Here is a 13,570-nt window from a genome sequence, read left to right as displayed (position 1 = left end):
CCTTCTGCCATCACAGACTCTTTTCATTCCCTCTCCTCCTGCCCCGGGTCTGCCACTCAGCCTGTGTGCTTAGTTCTGAGGTGGCTTAGTTAGGCAGGGTTAGGCAGGAAGCACTAGAAAATCTTTTCTGGGAGCATCCAACTGGCGGCTGTCTGGATGGCCTGTTTGTCCACAGGTTTGCAAGAGCTCTGTGGAAAGAAGTATGACAAAAGGTATTGCCCTAATCCGGATTTGGGGATTTTCCTAAGCATATCCTGTTGTCATAGCACATGGCCCAGTGCTCCCCAGGCTTGTTTTCCCTATGAGCAACCCTCGCTTTCTGTGTATTTGCCCTGCTGCAGGTGCTGCCCACCTCCAACCAGTCGGTGCAGACGTGCTGCTTGCTGTGCCACCGGGAGCGTAAAGATTGGGGAGGGCCATCCCACAATGGGCTGATATCTCCAGGTGAGCGGCTGCCTCCAGATTTTGTACCGACGCTGGTGCAGAACCTGCTGGGAGAAATGCCGCTGTGGATCTGCCAGAGCTGCAGGCAGAGCGTGGAAGAGGAAGAAAGGAGGGCAGTCCAGGAGCAGGCGCTGGCGGTAAGCATTTAACCCCACCAGAATGCACGCCATCACTCACTCTGGGAGAAATGTTCTTGGGTCATGGAGGGTTAACTGCTGTGAAGCCAGCAGTCTACATAAAAGGCCTTCCTGGATTGGTCAAGCTGCACACCCTTGACCACTGTCGGATGGCTGTATTATGTTCTGGGACCCTAACTGCTCCCAGCTCTATGCTGTGGAACTTGCCAGCTTTGGCTTGAGTTAATGCATTGCCTACAACAATAGGGCCTTGACTCTTTTCTTTCTTGTCACTGTCATCATTTGCGGTGATGGGAAAGGGAATGAGAGTAGAGGTAAGACTAGACAAGCCTGTCTCCTCACCGAGAGTCTGCGTCCTCCTGGGCAAGTGCCATGGTGGGTCCAGGACAAGAATTGGTTGAAGCAAAGGTTAGTCCAATGTTACTATTCCTCACAGATCAGCCATGAGCTTACCCTTCCAAGCAGACGTGTTGCATTGGATTTGCGGTCTGAGCCGCCCGTTCTCTTCCCAGGTCTCGCTGTCGCATACGGCCTGCAAGTCACAGTCCTGCGGGGCAGGTTCCCACTCCTCTTCGTCTTCGTCATCTTCATCCTCGTGCCACGGGAACTCGGGAGACTGGGACCCCAGCTCCTTCCTGTCTGCACACAAGCTCTCGGGGCTCTGGAACTCCCAGCATGCCAATGGGGCAGCTCAAGGGAGCTCCCTGGGGGGAACACCTGCTGTACCAGGTAAGTTCATGTTGCCCCTGGGCCAGTGATGGTCTTCTCCCTTCTAGATGCGGGGTTCTCCCTGCAGCTTCTTTATGGAGGCTATGCCAGAAGTTATTGGGAGGGGGTATGGCAATTGCTTAACTGTGTTAGGAAGTGCTAGCATCTGGCAACCTATATAAATATATTTTGTCAGAGAAGGGATGGCCATGCACAAGCCTGTCTTGCTCTTCTCCTGAGGGAGAGTAATTCTTTATATGAAGGTCCCTGCTTACGGAGGTCTTCCCACCAGAGGCCTTTTGCAATCTCCATGGCCCAGATGAGGTGCCACAAGTGGGGAGGTGAGCGAGGGGCCTGGAGAGCAGCCAGCTCCATCTCTGACTCCATTTCAGGTGACAAGCACCCCGGCCTCCCTCCGGAGTGTGCCAGCCAGGCCCCTGCTGTGGGAGGTGGGCTCAAAGCCTGCCCTTACAGCCACGCGCTCTCCCCAGCTCCCAGCGGCACCCCAGGCTCGCCTCTGCCTACCTCACTCGACTTCTGCAAAACTCTTCCCAAGCAGTTCAAGAGCATGTGCCGGAGACCCACCCCGCCAGGTCTGTATGGGCGGGGCCTGGGGAAGGCCAGCTGACCACATCCGCAGGGCAAAAAGTGGCACCACATTGCTGGGCTCACCACTGTGGAATCTTGCCTCCTCTCAGGGCCAGCCCCTTAGGGCCCATCATTGGGCTGTGTGGCCTTTTGCTGAGTGAGACCTTAGCACGACCCCAAAGGGCAAGGGTTGCTCCCCTTTCCCCTTCTGAGAGCTGTGGGTTTAAAATGTTAAACATGTCGTACGTGTGGCCAAACACCCTAGCATGTTTTGAGGAAACATGTTATGTTGCAAGCCCTGGTACGTTGGAAAGTGCTTTGGAAAGTACCACAGCTGCAGGGAAGCTTCTAGCTGAGAATCTGATCACCAGGTTGGGTTGGGTTGAGCGGCATGCCCTGGGTGTATGGCCGTAGAGCCTTGGAGGTATTATGGGAGGGGGAATACTTCTGGGGAAGAACCTTGTGGTGCAGAGGTCTCCATGGTAGGGAAGCTTAGCACCTGTGGAATGTTTTGCCCCTTGTAGTAGTGTGTGGAAAGTCTGCTGTCCAGGATTGGACCTAATAGCTCTCCCTTTCCCATCTGGCTGCAGGAGAGGCCTTCCACTCCTCGGAGCACCACCGGCATGTGGACCTCACTGCTCCACCCAACAGCCCCACAGGCCTCCCCTCGCAGCCGCCGGCACTCCTCCCGACAAAGCAGATGCCTGCCCACCCTGGGCCCTTCAACTCCCCTCCTCACGTCCACCTGAGCTCCTCACCGCAGGCGGCCCCCTTCCCTGCACCAGCCCTCAGTCCACACACACCGGCGCCCAAGCCAGGAGCAGACTCCCCTCCCACTGGATCTTGCAAGAGCCCACACCTGCCCACTGCCAATGTGCCACTGCTGAAGATACCACCTCCCGTAGGCTGCACTCATCCATGCAACGGCCATTGCAGTGGCTCCTTGGGTCCTCCAACTGCCTCGCATCAACTGCCCAGCACCAACAGGTGAGTGGAGCCCTGGACTTGCTGATAGGGAGGTGCCCAGCACCTTTGTGGGGTAATTTGCCAGTTGGCAGAAGTCATCCATGCTACCATTGGCTGTAGGTTCTGTAGAACATGTGGTGTGCATTTTAGAAGAGCAGCCTAAGGACCATTATCTCCCATTTGAAACTCCAGGCAGGTGGATAGACTAGGGGTATCTCCACAGGGTCACTATTTTGCAGGGGGGATTTAAGTGCATACCAGAACTGCAGGATTGCACAATTAAAGTTGATTAAAGCTTTCTGTTGGTCTAGTCCAGGCATCCCCAAACTTCGGCCCTCCAGATGTTTTGGACTACAATTCCCATCATCCCTGACCACTGGTCCTGTTAGCTAGGGATCATGGGAGTTGTAGGCAAAAACATCTGGAGGGCCGCAGTTTGGGGATGCCTGGTCTAGTCCAAGGTTTCCTCTAAGTCCCTAGTTGGTGTTGGACTACAACTCCCATCATCACTAGCTAGCAGGACCATTTGCCAGGGATGATGGGAGTTGCAGTCCAACAACAGCTGGGGAGCCAAGTTTAGGAAATCCTGGACTAGTTAGTGTAGTAGATCCACCTTCAAAAAAGTGGACGTTTTGCGCCTTGGAAATGACAGGGAAATGTGAAAAGTATGAGATTATTGGGAGGATGTGTAGGCATCCTGCAAAGAAATTCAGGATGAATGCAGGACAATTGCTCATTGTCATGTAACTGCTCTGCAAATAAATAACGATGAGCCTAATTGCCCTGTATACTTCGTGCAAGCAAATGAAGGTGAATGCTGAATAAACAGGACTTCTAGAGAAGCCCTCTTTTCACCTGTGTTGTCTAGGCAGCTGAATGGGCAGCTTGGTCTTCTTTCCCTGCTGTGTTCTCTCCAGCTCCCAAAGGAGGCTTCTGTTCAATCCTGTCCTAAAAAATTGAAACCAGAGGCAGTCTGTGACTTCTGCGCCTGAGGGGATTTCTGTCACAGTAGGGATGGCTTGAGCATTTGCTCGTCTAGGTTTAGTGATGCTTACCACGAACCATTTGGAGAGAGGGCCTGTCCAACCTGCTGCAAACAATGCATGAGGCAGAGTTTTATTTAAGCTCTTAGAAGAGAACATGAGGCCCACAGGTAAAAGATTGGCTGAATAAGGTTTAGAACACATTGTACATGGCTAAATGGACTCACCTAGTATAATCCCAAGAAGGACAAAAACAGTTGCTTAATACAATAAAATTGAAATTCCATAACTGGAATTCCAAACTATACATTTTCAGGAGAAGATACCCAGTGATAGTTCTGGGTTTTTTTTTTGTTTTCGATGTAATAATGAAACCTGCTTATTATTGAGGGCTGAGTAATTTTGCATATGCTATATATGTAAGATATACAACCTACATAGGTATAGACTCAGTAAATAGCTTTAAAACCTTTTTTTCCCTTCAAAAAGGCAAACTGCAGACACATTCATAATCTGTCAGTAGAGGCCCAGGAAAGAGAAGATTGCTTTCATTCCAATGTCAGGTGAAAACCCCTTGGGGGAGTGAGATCCAAAGATGGGGTGTTCCAACAACAGAAAACCCCCTTTCTCTAACAGTCTACCTGCCTGGTCCTCTTGAAGGCAGTGACGTATAGAACAGGGTCTGTACAGATGAACTCGGTCAGGCATTTTGCTCACAGACCACCTAGGGCTTTGTAGATCAAAACCAGCGCTTTGAATCGAGCTTGGAGGCCAGTTCAGCCCATCCTCCTGGCCTGCCTCTCACCTGGCCTGCTCTTCCTTCCTCTTTCAGGGACCCTTCCTGTAAAGGTCACAAGTTCCCCAACGGTACAAGCTGCCACGCACCACAATCCTGCGAGGCGGACGAGGGGCTTGGCGAGGACGAGGACAGCAGCTCCGAGCGCAGCTCCTGCACCTCGTCCTCCACAACCCAGAAAGATGGGAAGTTCTGCGACTGCTGCTACTGTGAGTTCTTCGGCCACAACGCGGTAAGTAGAATCAGGGCCAGCAGCGTCCATGACCTTCACTCACAGACTTGTTTATATGTGGGCGGCTTGGAAAAACACCATGCTGACAACACATGCATGGCATGCTCATTTCTGTTGGCCTTTGTAGCCTTGAGATTAGCTTCTTTCTCAACCCCCAAACCCCGGTATTCTAGCCTTGGACTTCCACACAGTTCTCTCAACCCTGTCATTTCCTCTCGTTCCTGTCCCAAGCTGCTGAAATAAAGCCCTGTTGTTGCATCTTGCACTCAGCTGTTCCAGCTTTGGGGCCTCTGTAGTGTCAGTGGTTATGTGGATGGAACTAGCTGAGGATCTCCGCTCAGCCTCGGGCCTAGCAGAGGAGAGAGAGAGCAGGAAAGCGCCTGGCAGCGGTTTCTGTTGGTGGCAGTTGTAGAGCAGTAATCATCGGCTGCACCCACAGCAGACCAATAGCCCAACTCTGTCCGCAGCCTCCGGCCGCCCCCACGAGCCGGAACTACGCCGAGATCCGGGAGAAGCTGCGCTCTCGGCTGACCAAGAGAAAAGAGGAGCTCCCTCAAAAGCTGGGGCACAGCAGCAGCTCGGGAGAGCCAGCGGTTGATCACCGGGACGTGGATGAGCTCCTGGACTACATCAACAGCACAGAGCCGAAGCCCCTGAACAGTGCCAAGGCTGCCAAGCGTGCACGTCACAAGCAGAAGAAGAAGGTGGGCTGGGTGTGCGTGCGTGGATGAGTGTGCAAAAGAGAGCGTACGCTGGCCCACAGCTTCTTGGAGATTGAATGTGAAGGGGAAGAGGGTAAGGATCATTTCAGAATCCTGATAGAATGAATCCATAGATTAGGGGGAACAGTTTAAATCCTGGCCCTAGCTAGGGATGGAAATGGGCTAGAACTTGCTTAGAAACTAATCTGAATTTTTATAGCATGTCCTTTCTTCATAGAAGTGGGGCAGTTAGTTATGCCTCAGTCCCCAGTTGTGTATGCATTTGGGTGGGCAGATGACTGTAGGTAAAAGAGTTAAACAGAAAGGAGGATGAACTATTTGACAAATATCTGTCTCCTCCCCATGTCGACTTTTGACATATTTTCATAATTGATACAGACGCAAAAATGCATGGTGGCATAATAAGATCACAAGCCGTTTTCTTTCTTTCTTGCAAATAGATACTGCAGTTTCACCTTCATTTAAGTATTGCTAATGAGTGTTGAGATCTGAGCCATATGACACAGTACATCCATACGTGAACATGCCAAGCAGCTAGCTTGGGTTCTTTTGTGAAGGGATTCATTCTGGAGCTTGTCTATGCTGTAGGGGGATTCCTGAACATATGAAACTGTTATGCAGAATCAGACCACTGGTCCACCTTGCCCTGCAGTCACTGCTCTGACTTGCAGTGGTTTCCCAAAGTCTTATGCTGATGTCTTTCCCATCCTTGTTACCTTTTAAAATGGACATTTCAGGGACATTCTGCATGCACAGCCTGTGCTGTGCATGCTACAAGAACACTTCATTGATGCTTACTCGAAGGGTGCCGACTTGGCTGTTAACCTGTACAAACACTATTTGACTACCTAGTATGCTTTAGTCATGCTGTTTTGCCTGGCATTTCATGTTATTCACAAGTTGCTATGTATCCGCGAAGATCTCAGTTTCCCTACTACCTTTGCAAACAGGAGATATGATCTCTTTCACAGAGAGATGAAAGAGGTGAATTTAAGCTCTCCTCAGATTCTCATGCACTTTTTATCACGCATGATTCTCATTCACACACACAAACGAGTGTAAACTAGTCAGAAGTTGAAGTGAATTAAGGTTGTTTATACAATTGTTGTTATTGTTATATCATATTATATTCCACCTTTTCCTCCAAGGAGCTCAAGGTGGCATGTACTTGGTCCTCCCACTTCCTCATTTAATCCCCACTATAACCCTGTAAAGTAGGTTAGACTGAGAGAAGGCAATGACTGGCCCATGGTCACCAGCCAGTGAGAGCTTCATGGCCAAGTGGGGATTTGAACCCTGGTCTATCCCAGATCCTAACCATCATGCCACACTGGCTCTCTCACACTGGGTTATTAACTGAGGATGCCTGGTCAGTGAAATGGGCCCCTTCAGTCTTTCTCTCTTGTGTTCTTGAGTTGCTGCTGAGCCGGGGCAGGCAGAATGAAAATGTAACTGTGTTTCTCTGCTCGCAGCCTTCCTGCCCCACACCCGCCCCAAATGCTCCAGCGCCACATGAACTAAGTTTAGGGCCTGAGGTGTAGCAACCTTTCTGGAGCTTGTACACACAGGGAAATGGCTGTGGGAAATTGCTGGCAGCGCATCTGTTCCTTAAGGTTTGTTACCATAGCACAGGCTTTGTGTATGCCAGTTCCCAGTGCCAATTCCCAAGTGCACGGTGGTTTGCCGTAGTCCCCATGCAGCTGCACAGAAGTAGTTACTGTCAGCAGCTGAGAAGCAGGGGCCTCTTCAGCCAGCCAGGCAGGCCTGAGTTTGGCTGCCATCCTCACCACCACAGTCCCTCTTCTTGGTTTCCAGTAGGAATACTAAAACGACTCAAGTTCATGTTGCTAACTTCTGGACTTTTAGGAGAAGGAGAAGGCCCAGCTGGAGGCGGAGGCCCAGAAGCGAGTGGACCGGACCCCGCCTACGGGTCAGGACCAGGAGCTGGCTGAAGAGAAGCTTCTGGAGTGGCCCCAGCTAGAACTGGAGCGAGTGAACAATTTCCTGAGCAGCCGACTTCAGGAGATCAAGAACACCATCAAGGACTCCATCCGTGCCAGCTTCAATGTCTACGACCTCAACCTGGACGTCAACGACTTCCCAAAGAAGGCAGCCGTGCTGGAGCAGAAGAACCTGCTCTCCCACCTCAACGGCTCCTCGGAGCTGCAGGAGATCGACCTCGACCTGTCTCCACTTAGCCTGGGCACACCACACAACCACACGTTGCTGCGGAGTGAGGTGGCCTCCCGATGGGTAGAGAGCCCAGGCGAGGTGCCGCCTCCGCCGCCCCCCGCTTGTGAGAATGGTGTGGTGAAGCGACTCAACGCCGTCCCCAACCTCTCGCGCATGATCTGGGTCCAGTCCCCCAAGCCAACAGACTCTCCCCTGGAGAGTGGGGCCGGCCACGAGTCCAAGGAGGCGGCCCCGGGCAGGGCAGCGGAGCCGCAGGAGCAAGTGCCCGCTACCGGAAAGCAGAGGAAGGGCAAGCGGCAGAGCTGCCCGGCCAAGAAAGGGGAGGCTCTCGCTCTGAGCAGTGAGGTTTCCGGCTCCAAGGGGGTGGGGCAGAAGAACCCCCTGAAGGGTACAGCTCCTGAAGCCCCGAGAGGAAGCACCGTGGAGCACGGCGATGGGGCCAGAGGGCTGCGGCAGGGGCAGGGCTGGGGTTGCGGTGGCTCTAAGGTGGACAAAGAGAAGAGCGCGGAGGGCAGGAGCCGGAGAGGGGAAGGTAGAACCGACCAGGCCGAGCAGGAGCCCGTTTCCTTGGGGACTGGCGAGCGACATCTGCCCCATACAGCTGCGCCAGATGACTTGCCCCAGCCAAAGGGCAAAGGCAAGAAGAGTAGGAACAAAATGGAGAAAGCGAGCCCTTCCATTGGTGAGTGTGCGAAAGGCTTTTCCTGTATTTGGGCTGTTATTTCTGCTCTCTGGCTTTTTCTCAAAAATAGAGAGTTGGAAGGCACCATGAGGGTCCTCTAGTCAATCTGTTGCAATGCAGGGATCTTTTGCCTAATGTGGGGCTCAAACCCACAACCCTGAGATTAAGAGTCTCCTGCTCTACTGACTGAGCTATCCCAGCTTCCCATTAAGATTGGGGTGGGACCCTTATGCACTCAGGACGTTGGCATTTCTGAGGCCCATTATACACTGGTAAGGCCCACCAAATGCATGACAGCTGCCAGTCCTGTTATGAAGACTAGTGAGAGGGCAGGTACTAGCGTACATCCTGAGGGCATGCATAACAGCCTAGAATCTGGGTATGTTTCGGATGAACACTTAAAAAAACTTCAAAAGTACCAGGGAGACTATCCCATCTGCATTATACATTCAAAGTAGTATCACACCACTTTAAACAATCAAAGAATTCTGGGAAGTGTAGTTTAAGGCTTCTGACAGTTGTTAGGAGAATTCTCCTCATAGAACTACACTTCCCAGAGAGGCTGAACAATCACTGCCTCTTCCCAGGGAACTCTGGGGATTGTAGGTCTGTGCAGGGAATAGAGGTCTCCTAACAATACTCAACACCCATAACAAGCTACCGTTCTCAGGATTTTTGTGGGGAAGCCAGGGCTGTTTAAAGTGATATGATACTGCTTTAAATGAATAGTGCAGATGGGGCCCCATACTGTATCCTAAGCATGAGCTATGCACATTTTCTGGACCAAGTTTATTCTTCCATATAGGATTTTTAAAAAGAATTTGGAATATTGCGGCAAGAGTTGATGTTGTGAAGGTGCAGGAGAGACATGGATGTTAAAACGGCTATATGTAGGGCTAAGGTTTAATGGGGGTAAGGTGAGACAGCTTTTGTGGCCTGCTCAGCTCCCTAAGGCCCAGCTCAAAACTGTGTGTATTTTCAGACTTCTCCCCGCAATTATGAGAGCATGATTAAAATTGAGATTCTCATAAAGCCAGGCTCAGAAGTGTGGGATTTTGCATACCCCTTAACTGCACTTTCCTATATTCCCACTGAAATTTATTTTTACCCCACCAGTGCTTGCTGTACATCACAAACTTTGGGTAGAGTAGTCGCACTCTGTCACACATCTCGCTTTCTCTGCTTTGGCCCAGTGGTTGTGGACTTGGGCACCTTGAGCATCACTACAGGGGAGTCTCCTGGCTTGGGCACCTAGTGATGTTTGAGTGGTGTGAGGCATGTACCTGGTTTGGAAGGGAAGGAGGAGATCCCAGTCGCTGACTATGAGCAGCTCTCGGGCCCAGCTAACTCTTTCTTCTTTTTCACTGTTGTTATTTGTTAGATGATGTGTTCCTGCCCAAAGACTTAGATGGTGTGGAAATGGATGAGACTGACAGAGAAGTGGAATACTTCAAGAGGTAAGACTTGGTCCCGATAAACTGTGGAGTCCTGGGATCAGGGCCTTGCAGATGAGAAATAAATCGATGCCATACATCAGGGATGTGGAACCTCAGGTCTGGGAACTACAGTAAATGCAGATACCACCAGACCACACACACCCTCTCCCAAGGCAACATCCCTCCCTCAGTGTTTTTGTCTTGCTGGAATATGCCTTGAACATTGATAGTGCCTCTTGCTTGCCTGCATGGAGGAAGGAGAGAGGTGTGTGCATGTGTGTAGAAATTGTACAGGGGCAAATTTCACCTCTGTTGCTTTCTCCACTTTTGCCTCTGGCACCACCCGCACTTGGTACGTGATGCCCAGAAAGTTGCCCGGAAGGGAATGAAGCCCTTGAGCTGAAGATGGTTCCCCATTTCAACCGCATATGGATGAGACTAGCTCAGGCACTCTTTCTATTTCTTCCCCTTCATTCACAAATTTCCAGAGGTGTCTTGATGTAAATACAACATGGGCCCTGCAGTGCCACTTCGTTTGATATTGTAGTGAGAAGAGGTGCCATCCATCAACATGTTAGAGAGGAGAAGTCCTGACTCTGTATATTATGGGGAGGGGAGGGTATTGGGCAGGCTGTTCTCATGGCAGTGATCAAGGCCAAGTTTAGCTATGTGAGAGAATGGGATCATCATTTCCACTTCACTCTTTCAGAGTCTTGAGAGATGTGCCACCTCAGCATTTTAACCTACTATTTAGGCAGGGCTAGAGACCTTTCTAAGTCAAGCTGTTGCTTAATCAATATTTCCATTAAATTGAAATTCCATGCATATCAACTGCTGGTGGTAAAAGGCGTTTTGAGTCATTTGGGTGTCCATGGGTAAAGCTGGATCTAAAAGCGCCCATAAGCTGCAAAATTAATTCTTCAGGGGGAATTTCTGCCCCTTCCCAGAAAAATTGAAGACCATCTCCATGAGCTAGCATATCCTCTGCTAACAGCAGTTCGGTTTTGTTGGATTGGATGTCAGTTTGTTGCCCCTCAGTAGACTCCTTACTAACTCCAGAAACCTGTTCTGGGTATCCAGTGCATCTGGATTAGATGAAAAACAGAATGAGAGCTGAAGTCACCTCACTCCAAGCTCAAGACCACCAGCTCAAGACCAAAAGGAGGAGATTGAAAACTGGCTGCTCCCTGGGAAAAGCATCTTAGGTCCAGAGAGGATTTTTTCAGGAGTGGTCTCCCATTTCCTTTCTTCAAGGAGACCAGAGTCACATCTTCTCTGAGCTTCCTATATCAAGTTGTTCATTCCTTTTTGGCTAAAAGGAATCACCAAATTCACCCATGCCCTTTTTGATGAGCTACCTGCCCTAAAAATATTGGCTTCTGTGCTGCAAACAGCACACATTCGTATCTTCTTCCTCAGCTTTGTCCGGCATCCCTGCCTATGTTGCCTGTCTCTGCCAGTAGGGCCTAGCCCATCTTTGTGTTGTGCTGCAACATACTTTCCAAAGTATTTTCATCACAGAAGTGGTGCCGCCTGGTGCCATTGTGCTATTAACCCTTTGCCCCTTAAAATCATTAGGATGTTTGTGGACATTTCGTGTTGAACAATCTGAGCAACTCCATGAGGGAGTAGGGGGGAGTTCATAAGAGACAGGCAGCTATATTATATGTGTGAATAAAACAAGGGTCCCACAGCCCTGTCATTTCCTCTCACTAGTTTTTCTCTCCCCCCCCCCCTGTACTTGCAGGTTTTGCCTGGACTCAGCCAAGCAGACCCGGCAGAAAGTGGCTGTGAACTGGACCAATTTCACCCTGAAGAAAACCACTTCGAGTGCAGCTCAGTGAGGTGTGCGGTGCACCCCTGGTATATGTGCAGGGCCCCACACCTCGCCTTCCCTCCCCCAAACCCATAGACAGACACTTGGCCTCACCAACCCTTGCTCTTCCCCCTCTCCCCTCCCCCTGGGGCTCCTATTCCTAGCCTATAGGCAAGGCCTGGACAGCCCTTGCGTCCTTCACCTCTAAGTGTTCGACGTTTGGGGAGATGCTGACTGAGCCGCCCCAAGCCCAGGGGCAGTCTTGATCGGCCAAGGCCCAGCGTGGCACAGGGACCAGGCTGCACCCAATAAAGGACTTTTTAATTTTTTATTTTATTTAAAAAACCCAACTTTTCTGTTGTTTGTTCTGGCTTTTCTGGTCCCTGGGGGAGGTGGGCAGGGCTCCCTTGGTAGTGGTGGGTGACCGCAGCAACCCAGCTACACTCGGCATAGAACCTCTTCCCTCCAGCGCTCAAATTGCACTCATGGCTGGTCGCATCAGGGCACCCGGCGCACACGGAGCAGTCCAAGGGGTCTCGGCCTCCAATCTGAGAACCCTGCCATCTCCTTGCACGATTTACAGTGGCAGATCTTATTGGTGGAAGACGCAGCTCTCTTCAATCTCCTGGAAACTGCACAGGTCATTCAATCCTTGGCTGCACTACCCCACTTCTCAGGGAACGTTCTCTCGGCTGAAATGTCATGCTGCAGCAGCATTGTCTTAAGGAGCCTGCTGTCAGGGGAAAGGCCTCCATGCCTTCTCAAGCAGGCAGCCTCTGCCACAAGGACAGCCAGCGTTTTCCTTTGCTTTCATAACAGTTGAGTTCAAGTCCAAGAATGGTCAATGTGCTCTGTGGTAGCTTATGGCCTTCCGCTTTCCTGTACGGATATCACTTCCCTGTAGGTGGCTCCATCGACACTGACCATGTATGACGAGCGCACTCCTGTCTGTTTCACCATGATTGCTCCCAGCAGGACACCCCCAGTTTGGCTGCAGGCTCCTGCAACAAAATAAACTTGGCTTACACATGGCCACAAATGTGTTATTTCCTACAAGGAAGTGATATCCACATGGGAAAGTCCTCTTGTGCAAAACAGCTGTTGTTGCAAGTAACGCTGCATGTTGGCATCAGGTGGGGAGCATGACTCCATTCCTCCACCACCACCAAAAGCCTACTATTTTGGACTGCTCCCGTTTCTGATTACCTGTCAACAGACTTAAGCCCTGCCCACAACGCCCTGTTTATTTCCCCCCCCTAGAGTGCCGTACCCCATCAACCCTGATGATGGTGGGGAGTGACAGCCCCAGCATTTCTAAGTGTCTGTGACTTCATAGCAAGTTGGTTGTGCTAGTAGAGGTGGACTCTCGAGTCTTATGATCCCACAGCTGCTCAACAAAGCCCTAGGACTGTGCTGGTGCTGGTAAAAGGACCGTAATAATCACAACGCATCTGAAGAAATTGTCTGTGGAAAACCATCATTCGATTTCAGGATGAGCAGAGCTATGGCTGTAGTCAGTGGTTGGCTGTTCCTCGGTAAAGGAGAAACTGCCCCATTGCCACTGAGCCGTTTAGTTTGACTTGCACCTTTTCCCTGACAACCAAGGCAAAAGTCAGGTTGCTGCTTGAACTCTACTGGCCTTAGCTGTGCCCATGTTACTCTGCCAGCCATTGATTCTGATATCCCCAGTAGCCCAGTTGGGATGATCTCTTCCCTCAAGTGATGCTGACCATCCTGTCAGTCCAACCAGTGTGTTTGCACTTTGCTTCCTGTTGCCTCAGCTAAATCTTGCCTGCACACATCCCTGTTCATTTGTCACATGCACGACAAACCTAACTGCAGCAGCGACTGAGCCCTGGTGGGTCTC

General features: G+C 50.9%; 1 protein-coding gene across 3 annotated transcripts in view; it reads left to right on the top strand.

Moving 5' to 3' along the window:
- Positions 1-12,825, top strand: part of FAM193B (family with sequence similarity 193 member B) — a 33,669-nt gene extending 20,844 nt beyond the window's left edge. Inside the window, exons 1-10 of one of the 3 annotated variants that reach the window (XM_035105852.2) lie at positions 564-581; positions 894-989; positions 1,094-1,310; positions 1,682-1,882; positions 2,468-2,864; positions 4,659-4,854; positions 5,322-5,558; positions 7,443-8,451; positions 9,833-9,908; positions 11,635-12,825. In XM_035105852.2, coding sequence (XP_034961743.2) covers positions 954-989; positions 1,094-1,310; positions 1,682-1,882; positions 2,468-2,864; positions 4,659-4,854; positions 5,322-5,558; positions 7,443-8,451; positions 9,833-9,908; positions 11,635-11,731 — 2,466 coding nt within the window. In that variant the 5' untranslated portion in view covers positions 564-581; positions 894-953 and the 3' untranslated portion in view covers positions 11,732-12,825. Of the gene's footprint in view, positions 1-341; positions 582-893; positions 990-1,093; positions 1,311-1,681; positions 1,883-2,467; positions 2,865-4,658; positions 4,855-5,321; positions 5,559-7,442; positions 8,452-9,832; positions 9,909-11,634 lie in introns of those variants that run through there. The other 2 variants (XM_035105854.2, XM_060271593.1) reach the window with 2 other exon arrangements.
- Positions 12,826-13,570: the final 745 nt, after the last annotated feature.

This window comes from Zootoca vivipara, chromosome 2, assembly GCF_963506605.1.
Source record: "Zootoca vivipara chromosome 2, rZooViv1.1, whole genome shotgun sequence".
In the NCBI taxonomy this organism is placed as follows: Eukaryota; Metazoa; Chordata; class Lepidosauria; order Squamata; family Lacertidae; genus Zootoca; species Zootoca vivipara.
Note: the sequence above shows the minus strand (reverse complement) of the source record. Positions and strands in the feature narration are given on the sequence as shown.